The sequence below is a fragment of the Trachemys scripta genome, chromosome 3, assembly GCF_013100865.1.
Source record: "Trachemys scripta elegans isolate TJP31775 chromosome 3, CAS_Tse_1.0, whole genome shotgun sequence".
Lineage (NCBI taxonomy): Eukaryota > Metazoa > Chordata > Testudines > Emydidae > Trachemys > Trachemys scripta.
In genome coordinates, this window is record NC_048300.1 from 63,811,182 (window position 1) to 63,830,196 (window position 19,015).

General features: G+C 40.7%; 1 protein-coding gene across 4 annotated transcripts in view; it reads right to left on the bottom strand.

Annotated features, from left to right (window-relative positions):
* The window catches only part of CRIM1 (cysteine rich transmembrane BMP regulator 1), a 316,866-nt gene that overhangs the window by 118,226 nt on the left and 179,625 nt on the right, over nucleotides 1-19,015 (bottom strand). For all 4 annotated transcript variants that reach the window (XM_034764950.1, XM_034764948.1, XM_034764951.1 and 1 more), the window contains one exon: nucleotides 11,368-11,565. In XM_034764950.1, coding sequence (XP_034620841.1) covers nucleotides 11,368-11,565 — 198 coding nt within the window. The remainder of the gene's footprint in view (nucleotides 1-11,367; nucleotides 11,566-19,015) is intronic.

Sequence of the window (19,015 nt, forward strand, 5' to 3'; positions counted from 1 at the left end):
GGAATGGAAGTAAAATTTATTCCGTGTGCGCATCTCTGGCACAAGTGCACTTGAAAAATTTTATTGCTTCTGTAATTCTCCATTTGAGGAAATTGTGGGCCGTACCTCATGAGCCACAGACTCATTAGTAGTATTAAAAGCACTTAAGCAGTAGATTTGTCAGCCACTCCACCAGAACATTACAAAGCAAGGAGTATAAAATACCACACCTCATAACCATATCCCTATTCCATTCTGCTGCATTGAGACCCAATTCCAATATTCTCTGCAGAAGAAGGGAGGGGTAAGGTAGATCTGAAGAGGCAATATATTCAGAGAACTCCAGCTACTGATAAATAAGCATACTTCATTACATTGCCTCTGAAGACCACCACTAGAGTGGGCAGTAGCAGTAAATAGCACTAGAAAATACTAGTAAGCAGCAATAACCCTCAAGAGAATGGCAGATCTTTAAAAGAGAATGAAGCACTGATCTCTACAACCTCTCTGGCCTGAGAATCAACATGTCAGCTGGTGAGATGATACAGCAGAAACAGAAAGCACAGCACAAGTCTATATACCAGTAATCATAAATCAGAAAGGTCTATATACCGGTAATCATAAATCAAAACAAGGAAAAAAAGAACAATAAAAACCACCCTCAGCGTGAAGGACTGAATCAGTTCTTAAAGCCTGGCTATGCAGCTCCAATTTCGCAGGGGCATTCTTCCATCCCTTCATTTTAGCATGAGCACCAATAGAAGGGAATGGGAAAGTGAAGCGTGAGTCAACCCCTTGTATACCGAGGACCAGGTAGAACACTTGTACCATTCTCAAACAAGAGAACCTAACTTTGTACAAGTATCAATTGAACTCCAAGTAGAATCTCTGCAAAGTTCTGATATGGAGATCTTACACATCAAACAGATGCCACAGTTTACATGTAGTACAATGGGTTCTAAGTCTTAATGAAACAAAAAGTCTTCCAACCTGTACATTTGATCCATTTAGATTTTTGAATGGAATAGCTTGACCTTTGTATGCTTCTCTAATCCCACAAGGAACCTTGAGTTCTAAAAGGTTTCATCAATCTAGTTAACAACTAATACTTTTTCTTGCACACATTTCCCATTACAAGTTGCCTATAATTTTACCAAACTAACTGTTCGGGCTACAACAAATAGCCAGATAAAGCAAGAATACAGATGCTTGGGGAGAGAAACTGAGTCTGGAAGCCAGTTCTGTGAGCCAATGGAGGAAAAGGAAGAGAAAGACTGATTGGGGAGTTGTTTCTGGTGTTAAACACACCAAAACAGCTGGCAGAATGTTCTCAGTGGAGTATGCAGACCCCTAGAATCTGGTCCCTCTAAGAGTTAATTAGAACCAAGCGCAAGTTTCTAATCATAGTGAAAGACTTATTTGTTGGTCAAGTCTTTAATTCTTAACACTGATTAACTACAGGGAGCAGGTGTTCTGTTATTAAATCTTTAATTATGCATAATTTATTTCTTTGCGAATGGCTGTTTTTACTAATGTAAGGTGCCTAGGTGGTGCTTCCAGACAGATAAGTTCCTTATACAGAACCAACCAATAAATTCTTCCACTGTGAGATCAGCAATTTCCTCATCATGGATCAAGTTCTAATTATATGTGAGTATGGTCAATGCAACTGACTGTACAAATCCTACATAGACCAGGAAAGAGTAAATGGGCAGCAGTTGCTTGGTTATGAGGGAGGAGCTAAATGTGGAGACCCCAGCTGAGTTGGTGTCTGTCCGGATGGGACAGCAGACTTTCAGCTCTCACAGCAGGAAAGAAGATGGCTGGGGGCCAGGAACCAAGGAAGACTCCTGCATATCAAAGTTTCCCCAACGGAAGGCAGGCTCAACAGAAGATGATTGCCTTGTTTGGCTGTCAATGACTGACTTAGGTTTGTATGACTGAGGCTCCTACGTACTTCAATGACAATAAAAATAATAAAATACTTTTACTATGATATATGAGCCTATTGGATGAATTTGAGAAAAATCATTTGACGAGAAAACAGAAGTGAATGGCCCTGGTGATGAAATATCAGCTGAATGAAAGAGATGAGTTGTGAAGGAACAATGTAGACAGAAGCTGATCCCACTGAGTCATAGGCTTGAAAGATTTTAAGCATGAAGCCATCAGTATCAAGAGAACAGACTCTTCCTGAGAGACCCTAAGAGTCTTTCATGAGATCAACATTAAAGCAAAACGTAAAAAAACAGAAAGCCAATAAATAACGTGGAAGAGTTTCTGCGCTACTAGAAGGAAATCTGGTATGGGGATGTACAAAATAATCATACAGTGAACTGGATTAAAAACATGAGTGAACAGTTTAAAAATCAAACAATAGAGGAATACACAGAAATATTCAAGAAAGAAATACATGAGGTACTGAGAGGAATGAAAAATTGGAAAGTACCTGGACCAGATGGGGTTTGTGGATTCCAGCTGAAATACCTAACTCCTCTCCATGATTGTTTCCTTGAACAATTTAATAAATCTTTGAAGAACAGATATTTGAAGAACAGATGTCCAAGACGGATGATGACAAGGAGAACCATCCTCAAACCAAAAGGCTGCAGTGATACTATGAATTATAGTCCAATCACATGTTTAATCAACATGTGAAAACTTCTAACAGCATTTCTGGCAAAGAAGATCCGAATAGTACTAGCTTGCAAAGCACTACTGCCTCCTGAGCAAAAAGGCTGCACAGTAAACACAAAAGGGACAAAAAAAATCATTTCAGGCTGAATAGCAAGATCACAGAAGATGCAAAATAAAAAAAACATGTAGAGATGGTATAGACAGGCTACCAAAAAGCATATGATAGCATCCCTACATTCGTGGATCTTTAAGACACTGAAAATGCACAAGGTTCGTGCAAAGATCATTTCCTTTCTATAGCAGCCTATGGTTAACTGGAACACTCAACTCTACCTGGAAGGGATGCTCATTGATGAGGTCAAAATTAAGAGAAGAATGTTTAAAGGGATTCCTTATCAGTGCTGTGTGTGGTAGTAATGCTGTTGCGGACATGGATGCTCTGTGAGATAACCACAATTTATATCAGCAAAGAGAAAAAACAGCTAACCATTTGTTATAAATGGATTTATACTGAAACTATACAGACAGCCACAAAAGGAGTTATAGAGACTGATGACGTGTAGAAACATTTGGCGAAGATATAAAGCTATGGGGTGGCATGGCTAAATATGCACCAACATCTGTAAAGAGGGTCAAGTGTATACAATCAGATGGCATAAAAGTTACTCTCCAAGATCTCTCTCAGCATGGCACCTTCAAATACCTTGGTCTCAGGGAAATGTCAGAGTGATAACATGAGGGTCAAAGAAGTGAGAAAAGAATATTACAGGCAAATAAGAACTATCCGGAAAAAAACACAACCTGAAGAATTTGATCCAAGCCACTACTATGCAGGTGATACCAGTTGTACAGTAAACTGCCAGAGTGATCAAGTGGCAGCAAGAGGAGAAGATAAAATTTGACACCCAAACAAGAAAGCTCCTGGAGATGCATAGAGTAATTAATGTCAATCAAAACATGGACATGATATATGTTCGACAATGTGATGGATGAAACGGTCTGCTATTTGTGGAGGAAGCAATTTACAATGAAGACTAACATCAAAATACACATGGAATTAGCCAGAGTAAAGGATCATCTGGTTGTAATAACAATTGACAGACAAGCATGCATCTCAGCCCGAGAAAGCATAAAAGAAAGGAGAAAGCAAATTGCCAGAGAAAAGACTTGGAAAGCTTTACTCAGAAATCAAAGCACAGACAGTGATGGAGACACACCAGACCCATTAGCGATAGAAGATTAACAAACTCATGGCTTGTAGAAGAATAGCTCAAAAGAGAGACAATGAGACTCATTATGAACACATAAGAGCAATCCTTAAGGCTTAATTACACTTGAAACAAAACTGACCTACAGAACTGCTCCCTGAACTGCAGAATATGTTCCAGAAAGGAAGAAACAGGGAAGCATGTGTTAAGCACTTGCAGGAGCCTGGCTGGCAGAGCATATCAGAAGAGACACAAAAAGGTTGCCAAGTGTCTGCATTGGAGCTCTGCATCAAGTGCAGATGTAAATGAACCATGCAGTATTACAACCACCTGTGGAAAGCACTCTAAAGAATGAAGAAGTGATGATTTTATGGGATCTTGCAATTGTCAGACTGAATGGTGTAGGCAAGCAGGCCGGACATAATTATTGTAGAAAAGATGACAAATAAGACTATGTTTACTGATATTGCTACACCAGCAGACAAAAAAAAAAAAAAAAAAAAAAAAAAGAGAAGACAGCAAAGTATGAAGAACTATGCCACAAAATGGAACAATTATGGAAAACTAGAATAAAGATGATCCCTGTGATTTCTGGAGCATTCGGAGAGATCCCGAAGGATCTGAATGAGCACCTCAAGAAATATGTTAGGAGTGCAAGGTATCACAATGACCTCCAGAAGAGCGCCCTCTTAGGCACTAAAAAAATTTTAATGAGAGTCAAGACAACAAGTGCACCTGAGCACCTACAACGCAGGAATTCTGTGGAAGGTTTAATAAACTCCTGACAACACAAACCTACAGAGTCAGTTCATGATCAGGATTTATTGGTGAGTCACAGTGATAAAACTTTTAAATGGTAGCTTTTCCCTTTTTAAGCTTAAAGATCTTGTATGTTGTGAAGACTTTATGTTTAAAAAAAACCCCAAACTTCCCCAGGATGCAGTAGTGAGGGATGATAATTAAAGGCAGTGTGTCCAAACCAGCCCTAATTTTGGATTCTTGATCTGAGACTCTGAAGAAGTAGGAAAGGTGAATAGTGAGTGTGAATTTGCAGAGGCTGCAGTCCCAAAGAACAACAGTTGCTGGTAAGTAACCTCTCTCCTCTTCAAGTGGCCTCTGCATATTCCCACTTGGAGGAGATTTGCAAACAGTACACCTCATGAAGGTTGGCTAAGGAGCACTAGGTGAACAAGGGCTGCAAAGGTGCCATAATAAACATCAGCTCTGGCTGGCAGCTAAAGAGAGTATTAGGAGCAAGTGCAATTTTACTCCAGATCAGACCTCCATGAAAACCAAATATTTGCTCTAAGCACCTAGAGAGCTTCAATTCTCAGCTTTGCAAATTCTTCAAAAAAAAAAAAAGGTAATATGCAGGTGTGTAGTGGATACTAACTTTGTATCAGTTGAATACCATCTGGTATCTCCAGAAGAATGAATACCCAGCGAGCTATAACAAGCCTGTAAAAAAGACTTGGGGAGATACAGACTATAAATGGGGATAAGGACGTCAACCAAACCACATTTTCCATATGGAGGATTGGCAATTTGGCCTGTATCTGACAATCTGGACTGTAGCTATGGCCATGAGGAATTACCTCCTCACAGGTTTATGGTACAGATTATCATCTGACCAATAACAGACTAGAGATCCCCAGAGCTTTTTGAAACAAGGCTCCAACCCCAAAACAAAAAAGAGATACATGTTCCAGGGGGAATTACCCTGGGGAAACTAAATGAGTACCATATATACTCATTCATAAGCCGAATATTTTTGGTAAAAAAGTGATGCATCAAAGAGCGGGGGTCGGCTTATAAATGGGTCTACACCAAAATTTGATGTTTTTAAACTCTATGGAATCATTGAATTGAATATCTAATACAGGGATCGGCAACCTTTGGCATGCGGCTTGCCAGGATAAGCACCCTGGCGGGCCGGGCTGGTTTGTTTACCTGCCACGTCTGCAGGTTCGGCCAATCACGGCTCCCACTGGCCGCGGTTCGCCGCTCCAGGCCAATGGGGACAGCAGGAAGCGGCGGCCAGCACATCCCTCGGCCCGCGCCGCTTCCCGCCGCCCCCATTGGCCGAACCTGCAGACGCGGCAGGTAAACAAACCTGCACTTCCTGCAGTTCCCATTGGCTGGGAACGGCGAACTGCGGCCACAGGGAGCTGAGGGGCTCCATGCCTGCAGACGCTCCAAGTAAACAAAATGTCCTGACCCACCAGCGGCTCACCCTGACAGGCCGGGAGCCAAAGTTTTCCAACCCATCAAATATAGGGTCGGCTTATGAAAGGGTCACACAGTTTTTGCTATTTTTACCTATCCATTTTGGGGGATCGGCTTATAAACGAACAGGCTAATAAACGAGTATATACGGTATGTCCATTTTATGGTATTCCCAGTAAAACAAAGTGCATTGTTAATAAAAATTCTAATTTCCATTGGTGTGGCCAGCAAGGCAAAGCAACTACCTGAAGCAATTCGAGCAGCACATGGATTAACACTTCTATAAATTAAAGGTACTACAAGATAAATGAGGACTGTTGTCCCCCAACATATGAGGATGAAAGCTGCAATCACAACCTATGCAGCCTGGCAGAATTCAAACAGTACTTACAGCAACAGTAAGAGCAGGAGAGGTTTTACTGGTTAAAAGCTATTGCTTTAAAATAGCAGCCACTAAACTTGCAAAGAATATACCCAGAAGTCAGGGTAAGAACCCAGACTCAGGTTTGTGCTTTTAACCTAATGTGAAGACAAATATCCAGTCAACTGGAAAGCAAAGTTAATAGACCTATGATATTTGAATACAGAACTGCCAAGATCTGATTAGGGCTACTGGCGTCATCTTGGTTCCATCCTCACATACCTGGAGATAGATCTCCTGAACAAAGTGAATCAGAGGGAATATGAAGAGCTCCTAATTTCAATCCAAGAAAGTGGAACTGCCAATGACATGGGATTTTGTTTGACCCTGACATGGAACTAGACATAATGGATGTTATCCTTGATAATAATGAGACCTACCTACAGAGACTACCCTGGCATAACAGATAATGTCAAAATGAGATCTAACTAGAGAGACAGGGCAAGTGAGTTAATATCTTTTATTGGACCAACTTCTGTTGGTGAGAGAGCAGAGAGACAAGCTTTCATGCTTATTCAGAGCTCTTCTTCAGGTCTTTCCAGTAAATTCTAGTCTACACCAGCATGTCACACACTAACTGGCCTGCATGGACCCTACTGGTATGCACTCAAAATTCCCAAGCGTGCATTAACATAGTACTGTTTGAAAGAGATGGGACTACATGCAGACTAGGAAACGTGTATGCTGGGGTTCAAACAGGTCAATTAACACACGATAAATGGTACAGACTAGAATTTACACGCAGTGGTCCAGACTAATGCACCATGTAGACAAGCCCTAAATCTCAGCTGAGAATTGCAAATTACAAATTAAGTGCTTTCCTATTAGGCACGGTCACTATCTGCATGCTCATGTTCAGGTCAGTTTAGTACAATCAATATGAGAACACTTCGTTTGGCAAACTATTTGTTTCAGGTGCAGATGCCTAAGGAGGATGAATGTTCCGGGCACTAGATTCAGCGAATCTAGAGAATGGTTCAGAGGTGCTCAGACCTCTCATGCAGTGAGGCTATAAGTCTGGTATATGATTCTCTTGAACCTGCAGAGCTGGATCTTCAGCAATGGACTGCTAAGTATAGAGTTAATGGGGCCAGAAAATGAAGGGTGGTGCACTGTTGGTACCATACAGTCTGCAGACAAATCTTGACAAAGTTATTGAGGCTACAGCACCCATTTAGTAAGTGGAGTTTCAGAGTCAACAGCACTGACATTGGACCCAGCTGATTTGGTCAAACCCTGAGACCTGGGTATTGCTGATTCTGGGTACCTATCCCCTATAACAAGCAGTTTACCCAAATTAACAGAGCTGGATCTTTAGCACCAAAGTATATGAATTTAGAACAGATCTGAGGTTATTGCCATTTCAGTTGGGTACAGAATGACTTCCAACTAGTGGTTCACCAAAATCATTGGTGATATATCTTTGGCAGTGGTGGAACCAGGGACCTTAGTGCTTCTTATGCTGTGTGCCGAACCACTTCAAGCAAGTGGCCCATAAAAGTCAATTATACTAGATCTGCACCACTAGGTCTCGTCAACCTGAATGGATGCTGTGACTTAATGTCACTTATATTGGTTCTGGATTACTTCAAGCAAGTCAACAGTGCTGAAACCTTGTCATCAAATTCAGATGATACAGACTCTGTTGGGCATGTTAATGCTGTGTATAAGGAACATTGGGCCACTTCCTCAAGAAGTTCACCAGAGTCCACAGTACTAGACTGTAGGCTCTAAATTCAGTTGAACGTGGATGAATTAGTGCAATTTATAGTGGGCACCTAACCACACCCTGGTTCACTAGTCTATGGTGCCAGATCCTACACACAAACTTAAGTCAACCTGGAGGGATCTAGGGATCTTGGTGTTATGTCAGTGGTGCTCTGACCTCCACTGTGTGTTGGTAGTGCTGGGACCTTGACACTAGACTTGGGCAGCCAGTTAAGACTGGGGACCATTTAAACCAAGCAAAGGCTCCAAAGCCAGAGATGCACTTACATGTTGCCAGATTTATTCAACTGAGCTTGAGAAGCCTTCCCATCAGCAAAATGAGAGGCACCTCTCACTCAATATAGGTCCAGAAGATAGCCTGATGGGGATAATTTTACTTTTGTTAAAAGAAATCTGTACTAACTGACAATCTAAACAAAAACAGCCCTGAGAGGGCAAGAGAAAAGCAAAAACTGATGAGGGGAAAAAAAAAAAATCAAGGATACTGTGCATTATCCAAGCTCAGAACACCTTTGGCAGTTAATAATGACCCGAGGGGCAGTTGGGGACACTGCTCCTTCTATAACCTTGGAATCCTCTGTCAGGGGAAAGTGAGGGAGGGGCAAGTAACCCCCAATGGACAATACTCTTCAGAAGATTCCAGAGCTCAAAACTAGGAGTTGCCAATCCTAAGGGGACTATGCAGAGATCATTCAAAGTAAGGTGCTAATATCCTATAATTGACCCCTTTATCCACCCAGTTCCTCTTTTTTTACTCTAAATTAAAAAGAGAAGGGATCCTGTTATTCCCCAATTTAAAAAAAAATCCCATAGGAAACTGATTCTCATAGTTTCTAGTCTTATCCAACAGGACATCTAATAATCTGTTTATAAAATTCATATGCTCCAATAACATACTTCTGCTTCTTATTGTTCAAGATGAGCAACTGTGATCTAAAACAAACTGACAATACAGAAACCTCCCATTTTCTAGATTTGCAAGTCAGCAGATGTTTATCCTTTTGCTTCAGTGCCTGTTGATTATAAAATGCTGTTCTGGGCAGGTATCTGCCTGGAGCTAATTTAAAAACTCAGCCAATTATGTAAAAGAGGGATATTTCCATGAGGAAATGAAAGCTAGCAGCTGAGACTGTAAAAAAAAAAAAAAAAAATGTAATCCATGGAAAGTAAGGCAGCCAGCTCATTCACATTCTGGCTTGAGTATAAATGTTTAATCAAAAATGGATCCAGGAAGTCAGAAGATAAATAAAATTTCTTTGAGGAATCTCTTATTTTTAGGGTAACAGTCCATGATTTTGAATTCCGTTGTTTTGTTTCCTTCAATTTCAGATATTTTCTTAATTTTATAACATATAAAAACAGAGAAAGATTAATGTTGAAATTTTATACAAATGTTTCCTCTGCTTCCATCCTGCTCCATGATGTGTTTAGGGTGAGAATATTTAGTTTCTCCTCCTTTCCTCTTCATACGGAGAGGGTACATTGGAGAGGGACCTAGCAATTCCAGTAATATGAGACGGTGCATCTGTGCTCTTCTTTAATTAGTGTGATACCTCTCTTGTGGCCAGTATGCTGCCGGGCTGAGTAGGGATAGTTTTCCACAGGGCCCTGCACTGAGGAGTAATTCCACATTCATTACAGAAAAGCACCAATTACAGTAAATACCACTATCATGCTTATTGTATTCCTTTACTGGTTTCAGAAGATTAGTATGCAACTGAATCCTTGAGGCTTGCACAATGCATCCTTATTGGAGTCCAGACAGTTGTTGGAAACATTGGCTCCAACTCATAAATACAGAATATGTTCTGGAAACTTTCAAAGATCAAAGTTTTTATAGCTCTCTCTTATTCAGGGCCTGATTCATAATTGATTGAAGTCATTGGAAAAACTCCCATTGACTTTAATGAGATTTGTATCTACCCCTCAGTGAACTCAAATATTTAAGTGCCTAGGGTAACATAAGCAAACCAGAGGCAGCTTAAAGCGAGGAACATCATTTAAATTCACACATTTTATTCACACATTTAGTTTAAAAAATATTTCATACATAGCAATTAAATAATAAAAAAACAAAAAGCACAATTTATATACATTAGTCTTTCCTTTTTGGAAAATTAATGTATAGATAATTGATGGAGGTTTTATGTAATGCTGGTCAAATTATTTTGTTGGAAAGTTTTCATCCAATTTTTGGCAATATTTCCAAAAATTGATATTTTAAAGCATTTTGATTTTCTTAACATTTTATTATTTTTAACCTAAGCTTTTTTCTTTTTCCATTTTTGTTATATGTTCATTATTTTATTTGTACTTGTTTATCTTTCCCACTGTCAATATTAACTAGTCGCCTTAATCAAATGTTAAGATTAAAAACTTCAGGTTTTTCAAAAATCTCAATAAAAATATATTTGACAAATATTCTACTAAATTTTTGGAAAGTAAATTGCCAATCTGTTTTGAAATACAGCAGCATGAAATTATCTTCAAAATTCTGTGAACTTTTTCTCGCCATCCCAAACATTCTAGTTTTGAGTGAGCCCAACTCAGCTGAATGCTGTCATATCCTTTAACAACCTCAGCATACACACTAACACACTATAAATATTGCCAAGAAGATACGAATTCCTCAACCTCCAAAAGACTTGCACAATGTGGACTGGGTGCCCAGCAGTCTTAGACTCCTTTGAAAATGCTAGCCTGTGAGTAGCCTCAACATAATGTTAAGCATCTGCTTGAGCCTTTGTAGGGTCAGGGCCAAAAAATGCATCTCTGCCACCACTTCCTCATATGAAACATTAACTTCTGTACTCTGGAGAAAATGGGACAGCCCCAGCTGTCACCGGAACCTTGCAGGGGGCCTCTGTCACCTGTCACTGGAACCCTGCCAGGGCCCCACTGGCTGCAAGCTCCAGAGTCCCGCAGCCCCAGGGCTGAAGCAGAGAATGTCATGGAGGTCTCTGGATATCACAGATTCCGTGACTTCCACGACCTCCGTGACGTAAACGTAGACTTAAGCATGAGCGTCTAGTAGAATTTGTCCTGACCTACACAAGTCAGTAATGGTCACCTTATCACAATTATGACTCAAAAGGATACAGTTATCTAATAAAGACAAGCCCTTACAGGGCTTACTGGGAGACAGCATTTGAAATGAATATATCTTACCTTCACACACTGGGCAGCATTCCCCAGGTACCTTAACAGGATTCAGGCAACTCTGTCCACAGGCTGTTGCCACACAGTGAGGGTCTCCATTGATACACTGGCAGAAAGTGCAGTCATCTTCTCTCCATCGATCTCCATGTGCTTGGATCTGACCATTGGCATAGCAGCCAGCAGGGTTATTAACTGGATATACTGGATCTAAATAAAGATAAATTATAGTAAGAAGAGACCGTTTATTCTCCCTGTTATGCCTAGAAGATATTTATAGATGAGCAATTTGATAACACCGTTATGGAGGCTGGCCTTGAGACCCTTTTCCCTTTCTGGAAGAGAACCCAACACATTCATGGGGACTTGGTACTCAGGCAGGTGATGGGTTTGGAGCAGCGGTTCTCAAACTGAGTCGGGACTTCAAAGTGGGTCGCAACCCCATTTTAATGGGGTCGCCATGGCTGGCGTTAGACTTGCTGGAACCCAGGGCTGAAGCCCAAGCCCCAATACCCGGGGCCAAAGCCCAAGGGCTTCAGACTTGGGTGGTGGGGCTCAGGTTACAGGCCCCCCCACCTGGGACTGAAGTCCTTGGGCTTTGGCTTTGCCCCACCCCAGGGCTGTGGGGCTCAGGGCTTTGGCCCCCCTACCGGGACAGTGGGGTTCAGACAGGCTCAGGCTTCAGTCCCCACTCCTAGGGTCATGTCATAATTTTTGTTGTGTCAGAAGGGGGTCATGGTGCAATGAAATTTGAGAATCCCTGGTCTGGAGACTCAGGTAACTCCTTTTTCATTTACACTTGACTAGAAGATTGAACCCTTTTCTTTCAGGGGCTGACCTTGCCACTGTGATCCATGCTTTAGTCATCTTCAGATTAGGCTACTGTAATATGCTCTGCATAGTACAGCCACTTGGAAATTCAGCTGGTACAAAATGCAGCATCCTGATTGGAAAGAGTGCTTATGACAAGAATCAAATTGCTCCAGGATGCACACAACTCTCAATAAATTTCCAAGTTATTTTAAGGTATTGGTTTTAAACTATGCAATACCTTAAATGGGTTGGATCAGGGTTACCTCAGAGACCACCTCTCTTCCATGTGATACCATGAAAGATGAGATCCAGTTCAGGCCCTGTTTTGACAGACAACAAATATGGATTTCAATTTCAATTGTGCTAGCTCAATCTCATTAGTTTAACATAACTGAAAAGCCCATTCAATGCTTTTTAAGAAGGTTTTTCAATCATGTTAAGCTAGCTCGACTGAGCTCACACAATTGAACCCACACCGCTTTTGCCTTGATTTTCGTATCTGGGCACGGTCTCAGATTTAATCACAGAAGGCTGGGGGCTAGACATTCTCCGTTAGAGCTCCTTGACTATGGAAACTGCTACCTTCTGCAGAGCCCAAATCCATGACCTCCAAGTCACACTGCAAGGATAGTTTGTTCTACCATTTTTGTTTCCTCAAATGAAGAAATGACGGTCATCAATGAAGCAGCGTACACAAATTGGAGTTGTCGGTATCAGGATGCGTCTATTATTTTAGTTAGATGGTTTGAATTGTAATTGTTTTTATAAAACTTGTACATGCCCAGAACGTTAGATGGATGCATATTTTAAAATAAAACTAAATAAAACCAATACTTCAAGTCTCTTGGCCTCTGGTGATCCCAGTGCATTCTGAGGCATAATGCCTGACAGCAGGTAATTTGAATCAAATCTCAAATTCAAATACAAGAACAATTATTGAGGTGACAATCGGGGTGCTGCAGATCCAGCCTGGGATAGGAAGGCCTAGGGTAAGCCTAAGGCGGATTAGAGCCTAATAAGTGTTGAAAAGTTTGCACTTGTGAAGAACACAAACATAGTGTAAGTGCACATTGGTGTAATTATATTAAAAAAATTGATCGACTGGATGTTCGAATGCATAATATAGTTCTGCGGTCACTATGAGAGGGGATATCAAAAGGATAGAAAAAAGTTAGGGAGTGTCTATTCCCCAGTAGTTGCATCTATGCACGTACAGATAATCTTCACAGAAGTGGAAATTCTTAGACTTGTTAGAAATATTCTATTGGACATACTCTTTCACCTACCTAGCACCTCTATGTACTCTAAATATAAAAATTGTGTAGGGATTTTTGCCCAAACTTTCAAATACAACCAATTTAGACAAAAGTAACAGAGGGTCCTGTGGCACCTTTAAGACTAACAGAAGTTAGTCTTAAAGGTGCCACAGGACCCTCTGTTACTTTTTTACAGATTCAGACTAACACGGCTACCCCTCTGATACTTGACAATTTAGACAAATTCAGCTGAAAATATAGGTGCTGACTCTGTGGGTGCTCCGGGGCTGGAGCTCCCATAGGAAAAAAACAATGGGTGCTCAGCACCAACCAGTGGCCCCGCTGATCAGTTCCTGCACCTCCCGCCGGCTAATGATCAGCTGTTCAGTGGTGTGCGGAGGCACTGGGGGGAGGACCAGGGGCAGGAAGAGGCTGAGTGAGGGCGGGGCACACTTGGGGAGAGGACAGGACAGGGCGAGAAGAGGTGGGGTGGTTCAGGCGTGGGAAGAGGTGAGGTGGGGCCTGAGGCGGAGCATGGGATGATCAGCCCTGGGGAAACCAGAAAGTTGGCATCTCTGGCTGAAAAGATTTTTTTGTTTGTTTGTAAACTTACAAGGAAGAGAAAAACTATTTTGCACCCTTAACTAGAGTAAAGTGGACATTAGCAAATGAATGCTATAATATTAAAAACCTCATGTTAAGAGACTTTCATTTCCAGATTGTTCTAATTTATATACTATGTAGGATTGCTATCAAATCAGTTAGGTTTCAAAACAGTGTGGCCTTCTACATTAAACAATGTAGAATAAGCATACACAAAAATACAAACTTAGAGAGTAAGGTCCTGAAGTATGAAATCTATTTTTTTGTGCTTTTGTATATTGCGTGTGTATAATTAGCAAACAGACTGCATTTTGTTTTCTAACTGTTGAAAGGCCAGGAATTTATATTGGTGAGACAAGTTCACCCTATAAACCATCTGGTTAAGTTGTTATTAACAGCCGGTGACCTTAGGACATAAAGTAAGCCTTCCCCTGCACCTTTTGGGACTTAGCATTTACATCAGATTGCGTGCTTAGTCTCTTTTGTAGAAAAATCCTTTTTTCCTCCTCCCCTCCTCCCCCAATTTTGCATAATACAGAGACATACGTGCCACAATGACATTACTTTGCCCTATCAGGTCAAGTTCAAAGCTTTAACGGTTATTTGCATTACTCTGTACAACAGTTTCATCTCTTGGGATTTAAAACTCCCAGACCTGCTTCCTTGCATCTTATTTTCTTTAGTAACATGTGCCTCAGGGCATGTTATTGTAGTCATCATGCTTATGTTTGGGAATATACCTCTTCATACTGAGATTTCCCTTCAAAGTTCATGCAAATGAATAATGCTATTCTACATATGCTTTCCCACAATTAGGAAGAAAAGTATATTTTGATCTTCAGAAATGTACTAAACTCATCCACATTAGCAATGATGCGGATATATTTTGTCTGCAAACACAAAAAGGAAAAATATGCATCTCTATAATAATTTTTTTAATTAGAAATCAAAAAGCAAGCAGTAATTATAGATTACAAAACAAACAATAACAACTCAAACTAGCATTGCATTAGAGATACAGCCAACATTTTAATAGTTAACACTAGCAGCTAATAACAGGAGCAAATCCCAAATACGTGCAGAGATACACTTTCCTCTACCCTTAGGTTAAATTCCAGCCCACAGAACATTAAGGCTGCAAAGTCAAGCAGTAAAAAGTTATTAAACATCAGATTTTTTCTGCTTTGTGTGAGTATTCATTATAATAAAATTGGATGCAACTTTGAGTGACATGATCACACAGTACTTTTTAAAAGGACATCTGTTTCATTCAGTGCAGAAGATGGTAAATAAGCAAAATTCTTTAAAAGAAATAAGAATGTTTTCTTTTGGTCAAGGCACTGGACTGGAAACTCAGGACTGCGAAGCTCTTTACATCATTCTGCCACAAAAAAACTTTTTATACAATGATGGCCAATACTATCAAAATGCACAAACACAAAAGAGGCAAAATTAAGGCTGCACAGACAAGCTTAATTCTTAACTTTTGAGATGTCTTTGCAACCATAATGTTCTTTAAACTTACGTGTGTTTTATGTCATTATTTAATTTTCTTACCCCAAACCAATACAAACCATACTCATTGGAAAAGAATAAGGAAATCTCTTCTCATAAAACTCTATAGGTTGGATTGTGACTAGCCTTTATACAAATGCAGAAGGAGAGCACCGAGAGGTCTCCCACAAGAAATGGATGTATAGAGCAAGCCTTGCATACTCGGGGACAGTATATTACACTCCTTGAAGGGGTGTAACAATCGCCACACTCCTCCTTGCTTCCAGAAAAATTCTGGAAGAATTATGAGGCAGAAATCTTTCTGCAGCGTCTGCAAGACTGGTAGGTGCCTGCACCACTACTTGTGAGCTTAAAAGTAAAGGAAAAGAGCATGGAGGATCCCTCAAGAAACAATTCAAATCTTCAGGAAAATGTAAGTAGACAAAATAAGCAACTGTAACAAGAAAGGAAACATTGAGAAAAAGAAAGTCCACAAAAAACTCACAACACTCAGAATGGAAGAAGCAGGAAAAGAGGAGAGAGAAATACAAGTAATGATGTGTAATGTTTGCACCAATTGAGGAAGAAAGTCTTTAATTGATGTCTTTCTAGCTTCTATTTAACATACACCACTTTGGAAATTCAAAAAGAAATGTTATCATACAAGCAATGGAGACAGCTAACTTTGAGGTGTATCATTTGGACAGAATTTGATTTATTAAGATAGGGGTTGTAAGAGGTTTTATACCCAATTGCAACAGAGTGCTGGAAATGAGCAACTGAACTAGCACTCTGGTCACTGTTTAAACAATTAGTCCCCCCAGACAGCCTGATTAAGGAAGTGCCTGATTACCAGATCAGATTGGGGCCAGGTAAATTATGAGCTAATTAGTTATTAACAAGGAGACTGGATAAAAGAGCACCAGAAGGAAGTGCACAGTGGAGGAGAATCAAAAGAAAGAGAAAGGCTAGCAGGGCCTGATAAAGGGAGTTCTCTGTGTGGAGAGACCTTTTCTCACCTCCACCACCTGGGTAGAAAAGGTAGTTATGCCGAATGTCTGTGTAAATAGTATGGCTGCATGAGTATGTAAAAGGTGGTGAGACGAAGCACTGTAAATAAAGTACAGGATGATATCTCCAAAAGGAAGATCAATGAACAATGTATGACAGCAAAGATGACAGGAGCAGGGCATGCCCCATCACACCAAAAGAAGTAGTAAAATTATAATCATCTCCTTGATTTTCACGCGGCACTGCGTTGCATCCCGGCTGTATCCTCTCTCCGTCATGGCTTTTGAGATCTTCTCGTAGATCTTCGCATTCCATCTTTTCAATCGCAGCTCCGAAAGCACGGACTCATTGCCCCACACAGCGATCAGATCCAAGACTTCCCGATCAGTCCATGCTGTGGCCCTCTTTCTATTCTGCTATTGCATGGTCACCTCTGCTGCAGAGCTCTGCATCGTTGCCAGTGCTGCTGAGCTCGCCACGATGTCCAAACAGGAAATGACATTCAAACTGGCCAGACAGGAAAAGGAATTCAAATTTTCCCGGGGCTTTTCCTGTGTGGCTGGTCAGAGCATCCGAGCTTGGACTGCTGTCCAGAGGGTCAACTGAGTGGTGCACTGTAGGATAGCTCCCGGGGCTATTAGCGTCGAATTCCGTCCACACTAACCCTAATTCGACATGGCCATGTCGAATTTAGCGCTACTCCCCTCGTCGGGGAGGAGTACAGAAATCGATTTAAAGAGACCTCTATGTCGAAATAAATAGCTTCGTTGTGTGGACTGGTGCAGGGTTAATTTGAATTAACGCTGCTAAATTTGACATAACCTTCTAGTGTAGACCAGGCCTCAGAGAGAGCCAGCCACCTAACCTCATCCAAAAGGATACAACTGAGTCAAAAGGGATGTACAGAAGAAGGGAACAAGTAATTGGCTTGCCAGCTACTGAAAAGCCAGAGACCATACTTCCCTGACATGAAGATATGGGAGCCATACCAGAAAAGGAGGCATATAAGCAGCACGCCAGACCAATGTCAGACAACCAGGCAAATGAAGCAAGAGCCTGTCTGTTGTATCAGACAAGGCCAAATTAAAAAACAGCTGAGACTAAAAACCAAACCTAAGAGACGATTATTGTTTGTTTTGTAATCTAGAGTTGTTCTGCTGACAACTGTCTAATCATTATCTATTGTATCCGGTCTACCAGGAACCAGCCACGCCAAGAGAATTCCATTTGAAGTATCCGATATCCTAACTCGCAACATCTGAGAGAAAATAAACTAACTCACTTGGCAGTCCCATTCGCAGTGTCTCAGATGAGGAAAAGTAAAGCTGATTTTTTTTTAAAAGCAGTCTAACATACTGAACCATTTGTCAGAAAAACTTGCTGACAAATAATGTAGTATCAACTTTTCAATAAACATGAGAGATCATGGGCCACCTTCTTTGTGGTGTAACTATGGCAGAGAAGTTGCCCCTATGTTTGAGTGTATGAGAGTCATTTAGATACAAGTGATCAACATACCATACAATCTCCAGAAAGAGAGGTTTCCACATCATTAATCAAATATTGTTTAATTTCAATTGACATATATATTTATGTTTATAAAGGTCTAATCCTGGAAATGTTAGGCATACAAGCAGTCCCACTGAAGCAAAAACCCCATCCACTTAAGGCAGTAGTTCTCGGGCTTTCCAGACTACTATACCCTTTCCAGGAATCAGATTTGTCTTGAATACCCCAAGTTTCACCTCAATTAAAAACTACTTGCTTACAAAAATCAGATATAAAAATACAAAAATGTCACAGCACACTATTACTGAAAAATTACTTACTTTCTCATTTTTACCTTATAATTATAAAATAAATCAATTGGAATATAAATATTGTACTTATATTTCAGTGTACTTGATGCCTGAGCCCCGCCACCCAGGGTTGAAGCATGTAACTTAGCTTTGTAGGGCCCCCTGTGGCATGTGGCCCCAGGAAACTGTCCTGCTTGCCACCCCCTAATGCCGGCCCTGAACTTGTGACTCCCCTAAACCTGTCCCACAAAGCCTGTCAGGGTCATGATCCCCAGGTTGAGAAACACCGAATAAGGCAAATATCTAGATGAGTTAACTTACCCCTGGGTTGGTTAACCTCTGCGTACCCCTGACTGAGAACCACTGAGTTAAGGGAACTACTCATGCGAGTAAGAAATACACACTCAGTTGAGCAATGGTTACATGCTTGGATCCAGAGTTAACATTGAAAGAGTATGTTGTCACATGCAACATTCAGTGCTCTCCAGGCTGTAATTAAATACTTGACTATATCTTTAAATACCTGGAAAACCTGCAATCAGTTAAATATTTCTACCTAAGTAACAACAGCAGCAACATTTAACTTTTATAGCCCCTTTCTTCTATAGATCTTAATGTACCTTAGAAACTTTACTGAATTCATCCTTATACCACTAGTATGATGTGGGAAAGTGAAAAATCCAT